The sequence below is a fragment of the Oryctolagus cuniculus genome, chromosome 5 (genome assembly GCF_051225735.1).
Source record: "Oryctolagus cuniculus isolate XC-2025 breed Fujian yellow rabbit chromosome 5, ASM5122573v1, whole genome shotgun sequence".
Classification (NCBI taxonomy): domain Eukaryota; kingdom Metazoa; phylum Chordata; class Mammalia; order Lagomorpha; family Leporidae; genus Oryctolagus; species Oryctolagus cuniculus.
Window position 1 is genome coordinate 145,779,446 of NC_142871.1, and position 22,556 is coordinate 145,802,001.

The window sequence follows — 22,556 nt, forward strand, 5'->3', positions numbered from 1 at the left end:
TTGCCCCTCTTCCAGGCCAGCTCTCTGCTGTGGCCAGGGAGTGCAGTGGAGGATGGCCCAAGTGCTTGGGCCCTGCACCCCATGGGAGACCAGGAGAAGCACCTGGCTCCTGCCTTCGGATCAGCGTGGTGCGCTGGCCGCAGCACGCAGGCCGCAGCGGCCATTGGAGGGTGAACCAACGGCAAAGAAAGACCTTTCTATCTCTCTCTCTCACTGTCCACTCTGCCTGTCAAAAATAAATAAATAAATAAATAAAATAAATAAAAAAGTCAAACCCAAGCACTGTGATATGGGCATTTCTTTCTTTTTCTTTTTTTTTGGACAGGCAGAGTTACACAGTGAGAGAGAGACAGAGAGAAAGGTCTTCCGTTTTCTGTTGGTTCACCCCCCAAGTGGCCGCTATGGCCAGCGTGTTGCGACGATCGGAAGCCAGGAGCCAGGTGCTCCCTCCTGGTCTCCCATGGGGTGCAGGGCCCAAGGACCTGGGCCATCCTCCACTGCCTTTCTGGGCCACAGCAGAGAGCTGGCCTGGAAGAGGAGCAACCGGGACAGAATCCAGCGCCCCAACCAGGGCTAGAACCCGAGATGCTGGCGCAACAGGCAGAGGATTAGCCTAGTGAGCTGCGGTGCCGGCCAGGATGTGGGCATCTTAACAACCAGCCAAATACTCATCCCCACAATCTTCATTTTGAGTCTTCACATTTGTGACAATGCTCCTTGAGTTTTGTCTTGCTCTTTTATTGCCCCTGGTTAAAGGCTCCCACATTGTCTTTTGTATCTGATCATTAAGGTTTTATTTCATCAGAGCCCTGGCTCATTATTTTGTTTTTTGTAGTCTGTTAAAATCAGTGATACTTGATGACTTTATCAATTGCTCAGCTTTATTTTTAATTCCTATCTCTTGTTAGTCATTTTCCTTCTCATGGTCTCTGATCACAAGCCCATTCTTATCATCTGTGTGTGTGTGTGTGTTTTCTTTTTGAGTCTACTTTTCTGGAGTTTTGTGGTAAATGTATGACTAAGTCCAGGGCTTCCTTCCTAAGCTATGCTTTTTAATGATAACACTTTCTCCTCAGCTTAAGCTTCCTCTGTTTGCAGCCAATTCTCTCTTTTGGATCCCTTTTAAGTATAAAATAGTAGTTTCTAGATGTTTCAACTTCCCATCAAAAGACTAAAGTACCTGTGAAGCAAAACTTGCACTGATCATCAGGTGGGGTGAGGTTTCTAAAGAGGACCTGAGTGAGGGACACAGTTAAATGTTGGCTTCTCCCTTGGTGGGCTTCCATTTCCTCATCTATAAAATGGGAATGATAATTGAATTATCATCCTACAGTTGTTGTAAAGAATGAGTGAATGAATATTGTGTGTCTTTCACAGTGCATTTAATAAATTATTAGTGGCATTTAAAAAATTATTGTTGGGGCCTGTACTGTGGTACAGCAGGTTAAAGCCCTGGCCTGCAGCACTGGTTCCCCTTATGGGCACTGGTCCAAGTCCCGGCTGCTCTACTTCCAATCCAGCTCTCTGCTATGGCCTGGGAAAGCAGAAAAAAATGGCCCAAGTCCTTGGGCCTCTGTATGCACGTGGGATGCCTGGAGGAAGCTCCTGGCTCCTGGCTTTGATCCAGCACAGCTCCAGCCATTGTGGCCATTTGGGGAGTGAACCAGTAGATGAAAGACCCCCACACACACACACTTCTGGCTCTACCTCTCCCTGTAACTCTGTCTTTCAAATAAATAAAATAAATCTTACAAAAAATTATTGTTATACATAATCACCACCACCAAATCTTACCTTTTCCCTCAGTTTTCCAAACTGAACTGAGAATCTTGCAGAAAATTCTCCAATCATCCCTTGGATTGAATGTGTAGAATAACAACATAATGTGTTCATCACCATCTAAATCTTCTTCAGCCCATTTCTACCCTATTGTCCTAGATTCTAGAGAATTGTGTAGAACCTTAATAATCAGGACTAACTTCTTAAATCACTTATCATATTATCAGTTTAACACAGGTTGCCCTTAGTCTAAGCAAGAATTCCACCTTCTCTTACCACCTGGAAGTAGATCATGACTTGCTGAGATGGAACATCCAAGGTGGCTACTTCAAAGAGAAAACATTCTTATAGTGATAGTGGCAATTAAGATTTATTTAGTAATGTTGTGTTTCTTTATATGCAGTGGTATTTTAGGAGGAAAACAGACTCACCAAGCATAAGTTATGCAAACTTCTAACTTCTGTGGGCCAGGATATAATTGTGTCATATTAGATAACCTCAAACAAAGATTTTTTCCAAGTTTGAATTCTGTGGTTCTTTTCAGTTGTCTTGAGAATAATCCCTCCAACAATGGCTACCTCTGTTTGGGTGTATTTACTGTAGCAGATGTTAATTCTAATCAGTGTGGTTTAATTGCATTTTCATTATCTGCAGAAGACCTTTGTTCTTTGAGATATCAGAAAGCAAATTAACTTTGGCATAATTAAAAATGCAATGGGTCATAAAAGCTAAAACAGTTTGATTTATTTCAGCAGATAATTAAATTAGCTTGGGTGCATTGTGTTTCCCATAATCATAAAAATTCATGGGATGTCTTTTTTTGGCACAGCTTCCTTTTCTGGAGAAAGACAAAAAAAAAAAAAAAAAGAAATAAAAGAAAAAAAGACCCATTCCTGTTAGCTAAGAGAATATATAACTGAATGAAAAGAAAACCCACATATCTAATGTTATGGCGCTGGGGGAAAACCAAGGATCTTGCATTCTGTTTTTGACAGTGGAAAACAATCACTTGAGTCAGATATGGTCCTTAAGTCTCATGGCTATTTTAATTCCCCAGAATATTTCTATTTGCTGATAATTGTCAGAATACAGAAGTAAGAGTTCTATGTTACTTTACATCTTAGATTTTTTTTATTTGAGTGGCAGATATAGAGAGAGACAGAGGGAAAGAGAGCTCGCATGTGCTGGATTACTTCCCAGATGCCTACAAGAGCTAAGACTGGCCTAGGCCAAGGTCAGGAATAAGGAACTCCATCTGGGTTTCCCATGTAGGTGGCAGGAGCCCCACTGGTCCCGCCCATGGTCTGCATTAGCAGGAAGCTGAAGTGAGGAGCTAGAGCCAAGGTATCCATCCCAGGTATTCTGATGTGGCACATGGGTGTCTTAACCACTAGGCTGAATGCCTGCTGCAAAAAATAGTTTTAGATAGCACTTCCTGCCTAGCTTAATTTACATGAACAAGCACAGCCTTAAGATCAAATAGTCATGAGGTTTTACTTCAGTATAATCAATTCTACTTTCCTTAAGTAAATTGCAATTCAAACCTTTTAATTTGTCCATCTCCAATGTAAATTTGTCATAGTTAATCACTTCTAAGTCATGTTCATATTAAAGATTCAGGGTCCCTATTGTGTGGGAGCTGACTTCCAGGTTCCTGATGTCTCCTTGTTGAGATTTTTGAAGCTCCCAATCTCAGAGCTACATGATACTTTTCATCAGTGCTCATGAAGAGGAAATCAACTGAACCAGCCTCAACTCACTTTCTACACACTTTGGAATAAAAATTTGAAGGGGGAAGCAGCTAAACCTTAAGCTTTGTGGATAATTGTGCTATTTTATTTTTATAACAGCTATGTTTCCTAGGCCAAAAGCCAGGAAAGAGAATTGAATTCACAACTAAAGAAATAAAAAATATTTTTAAAAGATTTATTTATTTTTATTTGAATGTCAGAGTTAAGAGAGAGAGAGAGAGAGAGAGAGAGAGAAAGAGAGAGAATGTCTTCCATCCACTGGTTTACTCCCCAGATGGCCACAATGACCAGGGCTGGGCTAGACTGAAGCCAGGAGCCAGGAGCCAGGAGCCAGGAGCTCCATCTAGGTCTTCCACGTGTTCCTGACCAGGGCCCAAGAACTGGGGCCATCTTCTGCTGCTGTTCTCAGGCCCATTAGCAGGGAGCTGGATCAGAACTGGAGCAATCAGGATGAGCCTACACTCATATGGGATGCTGGCTTTGCAGACATATTTATCTGCTACAACACAACAGTAGCCCCAAAAGGTATTTTTATAAATATCCTATCCTTCCTGTTTGGGGCTCCACTTCATCTCAAATTCCTCTCGGATCATTGGTTTGGAGGAGAGTGGGAGGGACAGTTCTTCATGTGACAGTGGTTTGACTCTACCTGGTGTCCGTCAGTTTGTTGGGTTCCATGCACTCCTCTCCAATGCCGGAGCCCCAAGTGTCTGATGCTCCTTACGCATGTCTTCCTTTTCTACTGATCTTGCCTCTAGGCCCCACTTACGTACACTCTGTTCCATGAGGTCTTTAAAGAGAAATTGTGCAGTTAAGGGCTTGTTGGATACAGTCATTTAAACAGAAAACAGTTCTGTTGCCTTTTGTTGACTTCTACTTGTAGCTGCACTTGTAAGAGCTGGGCTGATGGGTATCCTGAAGAGTAGATGCTGGGCTCAGGCAGTGAAGTCTGACCAGATTTGTATGTCGCGGCCCCTGTTCCTTAGATAGGGGCAAACACTCCTGTATTAATGCCTAAACAGGTCTCTCCCTGTATTGTTCCTGTTTTCTGAAAGTGTCTGAATGCAGGGTAGGTCAATATAGAACCTTGTCATATATGCTGCCATTGTACTATTTACTGCGGGGAATTGCTCTACTGGTACTATTTCTTATGCTTCTGTTGCAGTGCTTTATCATTCATTAACAGAATGTGCCAGGCAGCTGACTAGGTCAAGGTCAGTGATTGTCAACCTGTACTGAATTTGACCCCTGAAGGACATTTGGTATCGTCTGAAGACATTTTTGATTGTTGTGACTCTGGAGTGGGATGCTCTTGGCATCTGGAGAGTAGAGGCCAGCGATACTGCTAAACATTTAATGCATAGGATAGCATCCCCCCACTACAAAGAATGATCTCATCCAGATTGTCAGTAGTGTTGGTGTTGCAAAACCCTGTCTAGGATGATGGAGATATAATGATCTTCAAGACAAAATCCCTGCTCAAAAAGGATTCTGATGTATGTCAGGAGAGAGGGTTAGATCATAAATAAGTTATATTAGATAGTGGTATGTACCATTTATATAAATAAAGAAGGGTAAGAAGTGGGGAAGGGTTGAATGGGGAGACTTTTATGGAAGACCTTCCTGAGGAGGTTCTGTCTGAGTAGACCTTTGATTTGAAGTGAGTATGTCACGTGAATACACACGGAAAGAGCATACCAGGCAGAGAGAAGGGCAAGTGCGAAGGCACTGAGGCAGGAGTAAGCCAAGTTTCTGTTTGGCAGACAGTAAAGCAGAGCTAAGTAAGTAGAAGAGAGAGTTGAGGGGCATAATATAGTTGTCAAGGGCCTGATCATATGATTAAGATGATGAAGCCTCTGTGACGTGAAGTCATTGGAGGACTGTGACCAGGGTAGTGTCTTGTTGTGACTGCCGGTTTTAGAAAATTGGTGTGGCTGCTGCAGGAAAAGTTGATCATAGTGGAATGAAGTGGTAGCAAAGAGATCTAGGAGGCTCTGTGGCCATCTAACCTAAGATGATACTGCATCATGTTATAGGTAGAAATACTGAAAAATCTCCAGACTTGAAGGGTATTGTGTAAGTAGAACTGTCAGGATTTTCTTGTAGAAGTATAGTTGGATAATATGAACCTGGAGGTAAGAGGAGAGGTCAGGAACAACATTATATATTTTCGAGTTGTCGGCTTAGAGGTCGGGTTTATAGCTGTGGCATTGAATGAGCTCAGCGAGGAACAGAGTGTGGGTAAAGTCTCAGGATTGAGACCAGGGGCACTGTGACTTTTACAGGTGGGGAAGAAGAGGTGGAGCCAGTGAAGAAGATTGGCAAAGGAGGCCCAGAAGTACCTGCCCAGAAGGAGTTGAAGGTGTCTGATTTACAGAGGAGAGAGGGTCAGCTGGTCAGATGTTGGAGAGATTAGGAAAGGGAAGGACCGAGAGTTGGTAACACAGAGGTCTTTGGTGACCTTGACAAGTGGGGTAATGGGGAAGAACCTGCTTGGAGAGGGTTCAAAATATTCTGAAAAGTGGGTGTGGTGAATATATTAAGCAAAACACTTTCTGGGAGGTTTTTTTCTTAAACAAAACTCCTGCTGCAGCAGGGAGGGATGATACAGGAGAGGGAGAGAATGTTACGGAAACAGTCCTCAGGCTGTGAGGGTGGAGAGGACGTGGGTGTGGCTGCAGGTGGGCTAGCAGGTTTGGCGTGCCCCGGGATCTCTTCTAATTGCTTCTGTGTCCTGGTGAAAAAATAAGAAAGGCAAGCAGGTGAGAGTGACAAGGGAAATAGCTTCTGGAGATCTCAAACAATAGGAGGAACTTTAGGTCACAAGAAAATAGAGTGAATAAGAAAACAACACAAATTTTACAAAATACCTCCCAAGTTGCAGACATTTGTAAATCATTCAGCAGATGTTTATAGACCCCCAGCTTTGTGGAAGCCACTATGTTTTTCAAGTTATTTGTATCCCAGAATAAGAAATACATTTTCCCTTGAAAGCCAGCACATATACACCCATACCCCCCAAGACAGAACTAACAGCACTTTCATAAATCTATACTTATTAATGAAATACACTCTATTTTCTTTCCTAATGTGTTTGGTTTTTAGAAATGACTGTTCACAACGCATTAAATGAATTTCTCAATCCCCATTGTTTGGAAAACACCACAGTGAAAGAATACGGATTTGTGTGTTCCTCTTCAAAGAGTTTAAAGTTACACCTTTAGGTTGAGAATTAGAAAGAAAGGAAAGATTTTCACTAATTTTTCTTGGAGAATCTGCTAATTGGTGGACACTGGGTGTTTAGGCAGTGTCTTTCTAATCTTGACTTTTCCATTTTACACTGAGGGAAGTATTGGATTAGGAGGAGCTATATATCCCCTATATTGTGACAGCCCTAGCTGAGTTTAGTGAAAATTAAGGGCTGTTTCCATTCCTTGTTTGTTTTCTGATTTTGTAAAATCAGCCTGCTATGTTATATGTGTAACTCTTTACTTTTGCATTATTTGAATAAAATTTGGAAATTCAAACTCTGTGTAGATTGCTTATTTACTCATGGTTTTAATCTATAGGCATAAATGTGATTTTTAAAAAAGTACCACGGTGAATAAGTCTCAAAAGCAGGACTTGATGTTTGCACAGTATCCTCTGGTTTTCATAAATGTCACACTATCTAGTGATTCTAAGTAAATTAGTAGCTACCCAGTTAAAATTGAGAGCAGAAAATGCATATTGGAGCTGAGGGGTCTAGACCATGAATCAAAATTAGACAAGGCAGATAGAAAAATTATGTAAGTATTCTTTATGCCTTTAGGCCCAGAGGCACCACTGTACCTTTTCTTCTCATTCAAAAATGCCTTTCATGAATTTCTATGAAAGATTTGTGTGTGGCTGGTTGAGGGAAGGAATCAATCTCTTTATTTCTGTCTCTCTTCCAATAAGAGAAATTGAGTCCTTACTGCTTTGGATATTGTTTCCATAATTCCTTGGTAACTTACATGACTCCATACTTTAATGCAGAAATATAAAGCTGAGAGGACTTTTGGGAGTTTGGTTAGATTTCTCTCTTTCCCTCAAAATAGTTATTTACTCTGCTTTTTTTTTTTTTTTTTTTTTTTGACAGGACAGGCAGAATGGACAGTGAGAGAGAGAGAGACAGAGAGAAAGGTCTTCCTTTTGCCGTTGGTTCACCCTCCAATGGCCGCCGCGGCCGGCGCACCACGCTGATCCGATGGCAGGAGCCAGGAGCCAGGTGCTTTTCCTGGTCTCCCATGGGGTGCAGGGCCCAAGCACCTGGGCCATCCTCCACTGCACTCCCTGGCCACAGCAGAGAGCTGGCCTGGAAGAGGGGCAACCGGGACAGAATCCGGCGCCCCGACCGGGACTAGAACCCGGTGTGCCAGCGCCGCTGGGCGGAGGATTAGCCTAGTGAGCCACGGCACCGGCCTATTTACTCTGCTTTTAATGATTTATCAAGAAGGTAATGCCACAAGTCCTTTGGAGAGTATATTTTCATTTTTTTAAAATTTATTTATTTTTTGACAGGCAGAGTGGACAGTGAGAGAGAGAGAGACAGAGAGAAAGGTCTTCCTTTTGCCGTTGGTTCACCCTCCAATGGCCGCTGCGGCTGGCGTGCTGCGGCCAGTGCACCACGCTGATCCAGAGCCAGGAGCCAGGTGCTTCTCCAGGTCTCCCATGGGGTGCAGGGCCCAAGCACTTGGGCCATCCTCCACTGCACTCCCAGGCCATAGCATAGAGCTGGCCTGGAAGAGGGGCAACGGGGAAAGAATCCGGCTCCCCGACCGGGACTAGAACCTGGTGTGCTGGCACCGCTAGGTGGAGGATTAGCCTATTGAGCTGCAGCACCGGCCAGGGAGTATATTTTCTATAACCAGAGCCTTAGGATAAATCACAAGTAATTATGTGAGAAAAAAGATCTATGTCCCAAAGCAAACCTTGACAAACAAAGTCATAGCGGGTTACTATCATAGGTGCAATTCTGAAGCAGTGGACATTTCTCCAGGATTTGGTCGTGAAAGATTCTAAAAGGGGGCTTGATGATGGGAGGGGGACCCTAAGAGTAGCCTTTGGTTTGAATTGACAGCTGTCTGGCCTCTGTTTTCTCTTCTGTCCCCTTGTGTGTAGAAGAGGGATAATTTAGATCCACTGGGGTCGACATGAAAGTACTGAGTATGTCCCCTCTGAATGGTGGTATGAGGGGTGCTGAAAAACCTGGAAGGGAGATCATCTTTCTTTGATGTACCCTGATTCTTAGTGGAAGAGACAGCCTGCCTTCGAGGGTATTCTCTGGAGTTGAAGACTAGGACAGATGTGCAAGAAACAATTAGTGAGCAATACACTGGAGTTACTCTCAGAAGATGTGTATACCTGTGGGTTTTCTTCAGGTGTATGTATCTGTCTTTCTGTAGGGTGTTCAGGAAGTAGAAAAGGTTGATCAGCAAATATGACTAAAAGAGCCCAGCACTGTTGTGGTTTTGGTTTCTCTTTTGGGCTGGACGTATTCTGCCACTCACTCTTCCACTGCCTGGTTGATGTAGGTTTTGTGCATAAATTATTCATACATTTTGTGTTTAACCTCAACTTGGCCTGTGGTCAATGATGTGTTAGATAACAGTCTTTGTGGGGGGTGGGACATAACTCTTATCTACAGTATTTGCCAATTTCTAAGATATAAGTACTTCCACCATGGTTAATTTCAAGCTACCCATGTGCTGTCATTGAACTTGGAGTTGGAGACAGATGTATTTGGTTCTCGTAAGCCAACAAGAGTCCACTTTAGGACATGACTGCTGGTATCCTTGCTTGATGTTTCTTTTATGTACAAAATATTATTTCTAATATCTGGAAGAGACTACTCTCTTCCTTCTACACCTTGCAAATGCTGGCTGCCTGCAGAGTGACTGCCCTAGGGATTTGTTTTTTAATCTCTGTTTATGTGGTACTGTGGCTCTTTCTAGCTTAATCTTTTTGTATTCCATTTCAGCGTGTGTTACAGGTTTTGTTCTATGATTAGGAGGGACTAGTTTTACCTTATGATTTTAAAGTTGATTTGAAGGGGTAAATTTCACTGTGGCTACTTGGATTAAAAATAAACATAAAATATTTTTGCATGTAATTATTAAATATTCCTTATCTCCACCCCCAGAGAGCTCCTTACATGTATTTGTTGGTAATTTTACTTTGTTATCTTGTGGGATGCACTATCATTTATTGTGTGGTTTTATGTTTTTGTTTTGACACTGTCTTTGTTTTAAACACTGCTTTTCCTTTTCACACTGTATTATTTCTGAGGAGGAATGTCTATTTTCCAACTTCATGTGTGCAGGGTCTTTAAACAGTACTTGAAATCATTCATGTGTTGAATGAACAATGAGTCATAGACATTTGCCTAATTTGCAGTCTTCTAATCACAAGAGGTCATGCCTGAAGAAGACATTTGGAAGAATCCAAATTAAAGTGAAAGTGGAGGCTTAGTTATGGCATGAGTCCTATAAATAAGATGTGGGAGAAATGCAGGATTAGGTTTTGGAAGTCATCCATGGATGGGAGCCAAAGAAGCAGTGTTGATGGTACAGGAGAAAGGATTGTGGGAAGTAGAGAAGCCAGGACTTTGCACAGGGAAGACAGAGTGAGAAGAAGAGTATTGGGCATGCAATGAATTGAAAACATTTGCTGCAAGTACCTAGAGGGATGTCACTTACAACTTTTAGAGAGAAGTTCATTATTGAGAGTAAAAACTGATTTCAGAGACATAAGGAGGATATGAGTGGATAGGATGAGAATGAATGAATGTGAATTTTCATCCAAGGATTAAGATGGGATAGGAAATAAAATAGCTATTAGTTACAGAGAGATGGTAGAGTTCTCAAAGGGATGATTATTATTCATCTTAATGTTGGAAAATATTTTAATTGTTGCTCTTCATAAGTAATACTTTATAAAGGAGGTTGACAGTTGTGCTATATGTGAAGTTCCATGTTTTGTGAAGTTGAAACTGATCCATATTTGAGACTCTTAATTGAGGTGGGTAGAGATCTGTGGTCTAATGTAGAGCTTAACATGCTCCCAAAGCTGGCACTGATATTGGGTGATTTCAGTGTGCCATGCACATTGTTGATGAGAGGATCTGTTGATGCAAAGCATTTCAGAATCATATTATTAGTGTATGTACTGGGAGTCACTTGTTTGCACAACAGTACATTTATACTTTTGAAAAAACCAGAAATTACTGCTTTAAATCAATAATAACATCCCATCACCGTGTCAGGTAAATTGAAATACACAAAGAAAATAAGAAACAGCCATTACCTACAATCTAAAGAGAAAGTCCATCTCCCTGAAATGAGTAAAGAACAGTAATTAACAAGATGCTGATTATGTGATGCCCCCTCCTAATTAAGGCAAGGAAATAATAGAAATGACTTCTTTAAGAAATGGTTAGTCTAAGACTTGGTAAAGGAGAGGGAATTTTTAAGGGAAAGGATAAGCATAGAAGGAGAATTGTCTTTAAGGGGAAGAATGTGAAACAAAGGGAAAATCTGAATATGCCTCAATGTTATAAAAAGTAAGTGATTTGCCAGGACTCAGCTTAGTTTCAGAATTATTTTCTGTTTGTTGTTCATATATTGGGTTGAAATAAAATTATAAAAATAGTATTTGTGCCTTTTAAAAAACTGAAGTTCACAAGCAATCATAAAGTAAATCTGCCTGCTTCCCCAATCCCTGTCCTTTACTTAATGATAGCTGCCTTTGATATTCTTCTGGAAATGTTATGACGTATTTCTGTGTATATATATATATATTTATATATATGTTATAAATATAGTCCATGTGTGCTCTTTTTGCCATCTGCTTTTTTTTCATTTAACAATATATCTTTGAGGTCTTTCCGTGTTGCTATATTGATATATCTTATTTTTTTAAGCTACACAGTGATGAACTATATGGGGCATTATTGTGTGCTCAACCTGCATAAAAACCTTATAGATCTGGCACAGTATATGAACTTTTTTTTTCTTTTTTTCTTTTTTTTCTTTTTTTATTTTTTGACAGGCAGAGTGGACAGTGAGAGAGAGACAGAGAGAAAGGTCTTCCTTTGCCGTTGGTTCACCCTCCAATACAAGACGAACATTTGTTATGGCAATTGAGATGCCACTTGGGATACCCGCTTTCCATACTGGGATGCTTGAGTTTGAGTCCTGGCTTTGCTTCTGATTCCAGCTTCCTACGAATGTGCACCTGGGAGGTGACATGTGATAACTCAAATATTTGTGTCCCTGCCAACCATGTGGGAGATTTCAATGGAGTTTCCTATTCTTGGCATCTTCTTGGGCCAGCCCTGGCTGTTGTGGGCATTTGTGGAGTGAACTGGTGGACAAAAAATATTGGTCTATATTTCTCTCTCTGTTTCAAATAAATACATAAAAATTTTATATATATATGTATATATATATAAAAGATTTATTTATTTGAAATTCAGAGTTACAGAGAGAGGGAGAGGCAGAGAGAAAGAGAAGTCTTCCATCTGCTGGTTCCCTCCCCAGATATGTGCAATGGCTAGGACTGTGCCAGGCTGAAGCCAGGAGCCAAGAGCTTCATCTAGGTCTCCCATGTGGGTGGCAGGGGCCCAAGCACTTTGGTCAGTTTCTACTGCTTTTCCCAGGCCATTAGCAGGGAGTTAGATTGGAAGTAGAGCTGCTGGGACATGAACCAGTGCCCACACAGGGTGCTAGCATCACAAGGGCAGCTTTACCTGCTATGTCACAACACTGGCCCCAAAAGTATATACACATGATTATGCTACAAGAGGCTTAGTACAAGATAGTAGATGTAATCTTACTTCTATTTACCTACATATGTTCCCATGGGCTTCAAATATAGAATGATAAAATCATTGGTTTGGAAGGCTTTAAAGGCCGTCTTGGGCATGACACCTTAATCTCTTTGATAAAATACCTATTGCCTAGGAGAAACAGCTTTTGTTTGAACGGGTTGCTTGCTTATGCTTAAGCTGCAAGGAACAGAAGACCTGACCAACAAAAGGCTTAAACAGCGAGAGCATTTCCTGAGACACTTAGCTTTTCCTCAGAGTTCCTAGATTGTTGTGGTAATTCAAGCATCACCACTTCACACAATCATGTTCCCAGGCAGACAAACAATGGAGGATCCTGCCCCAGAAGCCCCTTGATGAACCTTCCCTTGCTTCCCGTTGGCCAGAATCATGTCACATAGCCAAGTCTTAGCTGCATGGGATCCTGGGAAAGCCAGTCTCTGGAATATTTAGACTGTAGTGATTGATGGGTATTCTCAGCAAGGAAAGTTGAAAGGGGTTGGGATGAAAGATCTGTGTCCCAGCGACTCCACTGTGGGTCATAATTAAGCTCTGTATGCCATCTCTAAAGAACAAGACTTCTGATGAAGAAAACATGTAGAAAGCTATTGTGTCTCCTTTCCTCCCATTCCTCTGCACTCCTTTGCATGGTCTTTTATGGACGATCATAATGGTGCAAAGCACAGATCACTGTTTTCTGTGACCCAGACTCTGCCCTCCCATTTGCAGTTAACTCGACCGTGTGTCACAGCTATATTGCACACTGAGATTCTTTATACCAGTGTATCAAAATTCATCGTCATATCTTTATGGTTTCTTCTGTTGTGCCACTGCAGTTGCCTGAAATAATAGGCTGAGAGTAACAAGTCAGAATCTCTACTCAGTAATTTTAATTGACTAGAGTTATAAGGACAAGTGCGTTCTTGTATCTTTTCATTCCTTTTGATCACTAAGGATGTTATAAATTTTAGCTATGTCTTCACTTCCCTTCTCCTCTTTCTTCTTTTTTTTCCATCAAACTTCTAAAAGACGTCTGATGGGTGGTAAGTTATAGTGGATATGGGAGTCCTTAGCTCTAAGTTACGTACCAGCATTTGTTTCTTTGGGCTTAGTATTGTGAAACAATTTTAAGTGTTTAGAAGAAAGTATTAAATAGTGTAGAAACAAAAGGCCAGGACTTTCGAGCCTATGTGTGTCACTATCCTCTTGACTTAAGTTTTAGGGATCCTTGAGGGTTTATCTCTCCTGGAGTGTAAGGATTACGAATCCTAAGATTCCTCTTTCTTGTTATATTTGTGTCAAGGATCCATCCTATTCCAACTGCACTCTTCAGAATTATTAGATAACATACTTCAGTATGCTTTTTTTGAATGGAAAATTATAATAAGGAAAGATCCAATTACTTCATATTCTGCATCAGACATGAATGGAGACGGTGTTTACTGGAATATTTCAGATTTTTCCCCCAACATTGAATTTGTGAAATTATTACCTTTAAAAACTTAGCTCCTACTTAATACCTTGATTTCTTTAATGCAACACTCTTTGGATTTGTTTGACTCCTTTATATAAATTTCTAGGAATCATGAAACATAGGAGGTTTAAAACTAGAATCTTATCAGTTCAAAATATGCAAAACACATTGGTTCAATTTTAAAAATGGTGTCTGCAGCCTTGGAATAACAGTGTTTTTTATGTTCACTTAAAGGTAATATTATATGCAAGGAACATGGAGTCTATTGTTGTGTAGAAAACTAAGCAAGATTTTAAACAATTGAATAGATAGCTGTCCACCCTCTAACCTAATCTTCCTTCCTGGGTGCCATTTGGACCTAGCCAGTGTGGTGCGACTGGCTGCTTGTCATTTCATGGTCCATGAAAGTTACAAACTGTCTCTCACTGTATATTAGTAGGACAGCATAATACCCAAATTGAGGGGTAATCTGGCTTCTTGGCTAAGCCACACCAGAGACATTTGTTCCCTAATTTACCTGATTCTTGTGCTTCAGTTTTCTGCTATCCAGTGAAACAAATCTCACTACCTATTTCTTCATAACCAGTTTTCTTCCAAGAGAGTTTCCAAATAATTGTAGAGGAGACTTAAGATTCTTTTTGCCCATTTTGAGTGCTCAAAGATTCCAAAAGAGTTGCAAATTTTGTTTTCTTACCTGTTCATAAAAGCAATGGTGACCCATTCCGTTAGTACCTGCTTTGAGAAAGTGACAGGGCTGAGTGACCTTGTGGATTGGAGATTCATATTCATTCTATTATGAAACCTAGTAGTAGAAATCTTGGCCCATGGTTGTAATATACTTCCATAAATATTAGTCTATACCACAGAGTAAATGAAGAGGAGAAAGCCTCAAACGAATGAAAGACCACATTTTTGTTCTTTATGCTTTAGAAGTTCACCTGGACCCCTACCGGACATGGTGCCCTGTTGCGGACTGCCAGACCGTGTGTCCCATTGCATCAGGTGACCCAGGACAGCCTGTGCTGGTGGAATGCCCTTCTTGCCACCTGAAATTTTGCTCCTGTTGCAAGGATGCTTGGCATGCAGATGTCGCCTGTAGAGACAGTCAACCTATTGTCCTGCCAACAGAGCATGGGTAAGAAATGGAACTTTGTCCCTGGGATTATTCACTAATGTGTTTAGAAACTTGAAATGTGTTGCTTGGGGAAGTTGTTACATTGTGATGGTGTTTGGAGATTGGTTATTTTATTGTGAAAATTCCCAGAGAAGTGCCTCAGAATCAGCAAACTGCTAACAAAGAATAACCCCAAAAATGCATTTCTAAAAAGAATTTTAGTTATCAACCCCAGAAGAATCTTCCAGATACAACTGTAGGAATTTTGTTTGCTCTTTGCTCTTTTAGGTAGAGAGGTCCCATGCTCCACTGGTTCTCAGGAGCATGTTAGGGCTTGTCCACAGCTATTTATTGCATTGGTATACAAAGGTATGTCAAAGAGGTCATGGAAAATGGAATTAAAGGTAGTTATTCTGGTGCAGAAAAAATTTAGAAAATATGCATAATTTTGTCATATTACATATCCTCCATGAACATTTTGAATACCTTTCCATATGCATGGATTTCAACCTTTTTTTTTTTGGTCCCCTAATACACTTATGTTTTAATTTCATTTTTTGAGAGTTCTAGAGATAGTCTTGTATTTTGTTCTTCCTGCTTGCAAAATGAGACCTGACTTCTTTTCTTCCTTGACTAAATTGCCAGCCCATGAGATATGCACATCATAGCAATAGAAACAAGTGAACAGTAATAGAAATTAGAGGCGTCAATCCTTAGGTGAGAGAGGTTCTCTTGTCATTCTCTGTGCACTGAAACTATGGTGCCAAAGTTGAGATTTGTTATGAGGAGAAGCAATTAAATCTGTGTCTTTCAGTACCCAGTGTTTTTATAGCAGCAGTAGGGCCCAGACAGAGTGAGGGACCTTTGTGTTCGGTCCCTTGCTTTGCTTGAGGCTATGGCTGTCCTGCATCAGCAGGAACAGATTTCCAGTGTCATGGTCCAGTTGGCTCAATCACTTTGTGCTCTTAGAGTGTGCAGAGCAGTCTCTAGAAATAGTAATGCTACCTGGCTTAGACACTGTGCTTGAATCTCTTGCCAAACAAAAGGAAAAAAAGATCCAATACACATAGCAGGCCTTAGCCAGGCTCAAACCAGCGCTTTTGACATTTTTACTGCTACAACAGTCAGCAACCTGGGTGTCGCAGGGCAATATGAAGAACTCACAGGGAAGGAAGAGTTGAGTTCTGACATTGTCACTTGGTGTCTGGGTCTCCTCATACAAGTCATTCAGTGTCTGTGAAACTGTTTCCCCATGGAAGAAAAAGCATTGGAATAGTACCTGTCCCACCACTATTTAGGGTTAGTGTCTGTATGAAGTCCAATCATGGATTTGATACTTTGAGAACCAAGTGTTGCTGTGTGCTGGGTGGGGGTTTTGATAAACAGTGGCTAATGTGTAATCCAGTGCTGTGGCTCCCCTGTCCCTTGACCCCATCTCAATGTATGCTACCTTTTTGTTTTCTTATGTCCTTTTTGGGGTGAGTCTGTACTGGCTGCTCACTTGCAGGTCTTTTCAACAATATTGGACATTTATTTTATAGTATTGCTTACTAAGACCATTCTCCCACTTGTTTAATGAGCAGATCATTAGATTCATGATCTATGCCCAATTTGGATCGTAAGCTTGTATCCCTGCTGTGGAGCTGACTCCTTGCACTTCTTATCCAGACAATGTATGCTTGGGAAATGAAATATTAATTTGGCAATAGAATGAGTTAAATCAACTGTGGAAAGTATAATGATGTAATTTTTCTCACAGCCAGAATAAATACATTTTCTTTCCTGCTTTGAGTTATCTGGACAGCTAGTAATCTACGTCTTCCCTATTTTTACCCTCAACCCTTGCTTTGGAAGTGACGTAAGCATTGATAACTGAGGGTGCATTCGTTACTATCAGAAGCCCTGGGGATTCAGCTGATGATTGTCAATTGCATGCAATTTCTCACCCGTGTTGTTTCTAGAGCCCTCTTTGGGACAGATGCGGAAGCCCCCATTAAGCAATGCCCAGTCTGCCGGGTTTATATCGAACGCAACGAAGGCTGTGCTCAGATGATGTGCAAGAACTGCAAGCACACATTCTGCTGGTATTGTCTCCAGAACCTGGACGTAAGTTCCACCTGTAAGGGGTTTCGCACCTAGCTTTCCTTGACTGCATCTGCACCACAGCCGCTATCCCACAGGTTTTCCTTTTAAAGTGATCAGCTTATTTGTGTCCTGCAAAAGGATTTTTTTTCTTTGCCAGACCTTGTGAGTCTGATATTTGATTGGTTTTAATTATTTTATTAAGAATTGTAGGTACTTAGGGACTACTGTGTGATATTTCAATACAGGAATACAGTGTGTACTGATCCAATCAGGGTAATCAACATTTCTCCTTCTTTGAAGGTACTTTATGACTAGGGGCTTGGAGTTCCTTTCTTCTACTACTTTAGGTTTTTACACACACTCTTTTTAATTAGCTTAAGTATATCACCTTGGCTTTAAAGGCAAGGGGGGTATTGCCCAATACCTTTATGTAAAGGAATATTAGTGGATTAGTTTTCTATTGCTATTGTAACAAATTATCACGAACTCCACGGCTCAACACAGATCTGTTACCCTACAGTTCTGTGCACGGCAAGTCTGACAGGAGTCCCACGCTGTTGGGCAGGACTGCATTTGTTTGTGGAGGCCCTGGGGAGAATCTGTTTCCTTGCCTTTTCCATCTTTTCTAGGCTGCCCACCCTTCTTGGCTGTGGCTCCTTCCTCCATCTCAGTGCCAACAGCATTGTATCTCGCTGACACTTTTTCTGAGTCTCTGCCTTTGAACACCCTTATAATGAGATGGCACCATTTAGATAGTATAGCTTAGTCTTCCCCATCTCAAGGCCTTTAATTTATCTTCACACTTTCAAAATGTCTTTTGCTAATGTAAGGTAACCAGTTTTCAGGTTCTGGGGACTAGTTCTTAGGCATGGGGATTGGTCTGCCTCCCACAGTTAGGTTGTTTTCCTCTTTTATAATTTAAGGAAAACACCTGTTCACATCAGTAGTGTTTCTTAACTAAATCTCATTTACTGGCATGACACAGTACTGCTACTGTTTGGTCAATATTCCCTTAGAAAATCAAGGGAGTTAGCCAAATTATTGTTCCCTCTTTTACTCTTCATGATGGAGGTTTAGGGTGATATCTATGAATAAGAATCTTTGTAAAACGTTTTTTACTTTTTAAGATTTTTGATTGACATGTTAATACTTGAATATTTTATGGGGTATAGTGCAATATTTCAACATAGATATCAGCATAAATTGATCAGATTGGGCCATTAGCATCCCCATTTCTTATTTTTTTCTTTGTGATTGGAGCTCCTTTCTTCCACTTTGTTATACAGTATATAGTACATTATTAGAATAAGAATTTTAATCAGGAGGAGATGTTGGGTGTAGCGGTTAAGATCTACCCGGGACACCTGCATCCTATATTGTGGCACCTGGATTCAACTCCTAGATCTGCTCCTAATTCCAGCTGCCTGCTAATGTGCACCCTGGAAGGCAGCAGGTGATGGCTCAAGTGCTTGAGTCCTTGCCACCCAAGTGGGAGACCTGGACTGAGTTCCCGGCTCCTGGCTTCAGCCTAGCCCAAACCCATCTGTTGCTGGCATTTGGAGAGTGAACCAATGGATGGGAAATTCTCTCTCTCTCTCTCTTTCTTTCAAATGCATAAAACAGCAAATAAAAGTTAAGAATTTTGATGATAGTCTTTCAAGAAGAAATACCAAGTGGGGAGAAGAAGATGGTCATTTTGCATGCTAGAAGTACAGCAGCTCACATTGAAGGAAATATTTTCCTTTAAATTTTTGTTTTGGATTTATCATAGCCTCTTGTGTAATAGTTATATTTGATATTTGAGGCCTATTATAATTCTAAATCAGCAATATTATGGATAAGGATTTCAGAGTGTATGGCATACGTGCATTATGAAAAAAAGAAATCTTTGTTGTTTTCCTTCAGATTTATTTAACCAGAGTGTTAATTGGATTCATATCCACATGGAGGCCGAACCCATGAGGTTCTCCTTAGAAGGCAAGAATATAAGACTAAATGTGTGCAGCAGATCTACATCCCTTAGCTGAAATACGTTTGGAGGCCAGTGCTAGCTGAGAACACGCTGTTCTCTTGCTGTGCTGCTCTGGTTCTCCAAATGAAGTGGTGCAGATGTTCAGTGGCTGGAGACACAGATTTCAAACACTGCAGCATCTTTCTCTCCTCACTGTCTAATGAGATCCCATTCTGTCTGTTTTCTCCAGGGCTACTGACTTGCTGGTAATGATCTTGTTCTGTAGACAAATGTTCTATGTCACAGAGTGGCACTGATCTCTGTTTTTAGGGATGTGGAGAGCACAGGGCCAGGAGAGGGATGGTGGTCTAAAATCCAACTCTGTGATAGATACCAAGATTCTGAGTGTTGCTGGGGTATTGAGTTTGTTCCTGCCTTGATGCTCAGCCCTGCCAGGACAGGGTATTGCTTTTTTTTTTTTTTTTTTTTTTTTTTTTTTTTTGACAGGCAGAGTGGACAGTGAGAGAGAGAGACAGAGAGAAAGGTCTTCCTTTGCCGTTGGTTCACCTTCCAATGGCCGCCGCGGCTGGCGCGCTGTGGCCGGCACACCGCACTGATCCGATGGCAGGAGCCAGGAGCCAGGTGCTTTTCCTGGTCTCCCATGGGGTGCGGGGCCCAAGCACCTGGGCCATCCTCCACTGCACTCCCTGGCCACAGCAGAGGGCTGGCCTGGAAGAGGGGCAACCGGGACAGAATCCGGCGCCCCGACCGGGACTAGAACCCGGTGTGCCAGTGCCGCTAGGCGGAGGATTAGCCTAGTGAGCCGCGGCGCCGGCCATGGACAGGGTATTGCTAATCTTCTTTGGACTCCTGTTCCCACTTGTAGCCTCACACACTTGTCCCTGCCAATGATCTTGTCTCACCTGTGACTTCTATTTCTGTTCTCTCATTTAAAACAAGTCAGTGAATAAAATGAGCAAGCTTTTCTCCAGCCTACATCTTCTCCTCCCTGCCCCTCTATTTTTCTCCTTGGTTTGGAAGCCAAGCTTCAGTGAATCCTGGTTACCTCTTGCTGTTGACATCCCCTCCCCTGCCAATCACTGTAGTGCACTCAGATTGCCACCCTGCCACTTCCTGCCTATATTTTCTCTCCAGGATCTTGAGTAATTTCTTACTGGTGAAACCCAGTAGATGCTGCCGTCCCCACCTTGCATAGTTCTTTTGCTGCATGGCCTCCCCCCGTTTCAGTGATGCAGCCTCTGCTGGTTTTTCTTTGGTCTCCATGGCCATATCTCAGTTCCCTCTCCAGGTCTTCTCTGAGCTATTCTTTTTTTTTTTTTAACTTTTATTTAATGAATATAAATTTCCAAAGTACGGCTTATGGATTACAATGGCTTCCCCCCCATAACGTCCCTCCCACCCGCAACCCTCCCCTTTCCCACTCCCTCACCCCTTCTATTCACATCAAGATTCATTTTTGATTCTCTTTATATACAGAAGATCAGTTTAGCATACATTAAGTAAATATTTCAACAGTTTGCTCCCACACAGAAACATAAAGTGAAAAATAATAGATGATTTTTTAAATGATGATGAAATCAGATCAGACCTATTGTCATGTTTAATCCCAGTGAGAGTCAAGTTGGGAATTGCTAATTTCTTCTTTTCTTTTTTAACAGAAGATCAGTTTAGTATACATTAAGTAAAGATTTCAACAGTTTGCACCCACATAGAAACACAAAGTGAAATGTACTGTTTGAGTACTCGTTATAGCATTAAGGCTCAATGTACAGCACATTAAGGACAGAGATCCTACATGAGGAGTAAGTGCACAGTGACTCCTGTTGTTGACTTTACAAATTGACACTCCTGTTTATGGCATCAGTAATCTCCCTATGCACCAGTCATGAGTTTCCAAGGCTATGGAAGCCCCTTGAGTTCTCCGACTCTTATCTTGTTTAGACAAGGTCATAGTCAAAGTGGAGGTTCTCTCCTCCCTTCAGAGAAAGGTACCTCCTTCTTTGAAGACCTGTTCTTTCCACTGGGATCTCACTCACAGAGATCTTTCATTTAGGTGGTTTTTTTTTTTCTTTTCTTTTTTTTTTTTGTCAGAGTGTCTTGGCTTTCCATGCCTGAAATACCCTCATGGGCTTTTCAGCCAGATCCGAATGCCTTTAGGGCTGATTCTGAGGCCAGAGTGCTGTTTAGAACATCCGCCATTCTATGAGTCTGCTGAGTATCTCGCTTCCCATGTTGGATCACTCTCCCCTTTATTTATTCTATCGGTTAGTATTAGCAGGTACTAGACTTGTTTATGTGCTCCCTTTGACTCTTAGTCCTTTCATTATGATCAATTGTGAACTGAGATTGATCACTTGGACTAGTGAGATGGCATTGGTACATGCCACCTTGATGGGATTAAATTGGAGTCCCCTGGTATGTTTCTAACTCTACCATTTGGGGCAAGTCAGCCTGAGCATGTCCCAAACTGTACATCTCTTCCCTCTCTTATCCCCACTCTTATGTTTAACAGGGATCACATTTCAGTTAAATTTCAACACTTAAGAATAACTGTGTATTAATTACAGAATTAAACCAGTCATATTAAGTAGAACAGACAAAAAAAAAAAAAACTACTAAGAGGGATAATGTATTAAGTTGTTCATTAACAGTCAGAGCTATGCTGATCAAGTCACCGTTTCTCATAGTGTCCATTTCACTTCAGGAGGTTTCTTTTTTGGTGTTCAGTCAGTTGTCACCGATCAGGGAGAACATATGGTATTTGTCCCTTTGGGACTGGCTTATTTCACTCAGCATGATGTGTTCCAGATTCCTCCATTTTGTTGCAAATGACTGGATTTCGTTGTTTCTTACTGCGGCAGAGTGGACAGTGAGAGAGAGAGACAGAGAGAAAGGTCTTCCTTTTGTCATTGGTTCACCCTCCAATGGCCGCCATACCTCGCTGATCCGAAGGCAGGAGCCAGGTGCTTCTCCTGGTCTCCCATGGGGTGCGGGGCCCAAGGACTTGGGTCATCCTCCACTGCCTTCCCAGGCCACAGCAAAGAGCTGGCCTGGAAGAGGGGCAACCGGGACAGAATCCGGCGCCCCGACCGGGACTAGAACCCTGGGTGCCGGCGCCGCAGGCGGAGAATTAGCCTCTTGAGCCGTGGCGCCGGCCCTGACCTATTTTTAAACGTTTGAAAGATTCTCGGCTTCTCAGTCTACACCTCTTCCTGGATAATCTCATTTGCCTCCGTGGTTTCTTCTGCGTCAGGGACATGAAAGCTCAAGTCTTTTTCCCAACATCCAGATCTGTAAAATCTGTATAATGAGTTACCTTTTGAAAAGTGCTGCTGCTTGGAGATATCAACTGTCTCAAGTTCAGCTTGTCCAAGCAAAACCCCTCTCTGTGTTGTCACTTCTCTTGACAAAGCCACCACCTCCTTTCTGCCCAGCAACCTTCCTCTCAGCTGTGATTTCTTCTCTCTGTTTCTCCATCTGGTTACCCTCTCATCTCGTGACTGTGCCATCCTCCTCTCCATCCTTCCCTCAGC

General features: G+C 41.8%; 1 protein-coding gene across 11 annotated transcripts in view; it reads left to right on the forward strand.

The window, feature by feature from the left end:
• RNF144B (ring finger protein 144B) overlaps positions 1-22,556 on the forward strand; it is a 203,031-nt gene that overhangs the window by 175,013 nt on the left and 5,462 nt on the right. For all 11 annotated transcript variants that reach the window (XM_051832579.3, XM_008274113.5, XM_051832575.3 and 8 more), the window contains 2 exons: positions 14,783-14,987; positions 16,928-17,072. In XM_051832579.3, coding sequence (XP_051688539.2) covers positions 14,783-14,987; positions 16,928-17,072 — 350 coding nt within the window. The remainder of the gene's footprint in view (positions 1-14,782; positions 14,988-16,927; positions 17,073-22,556) is intronic.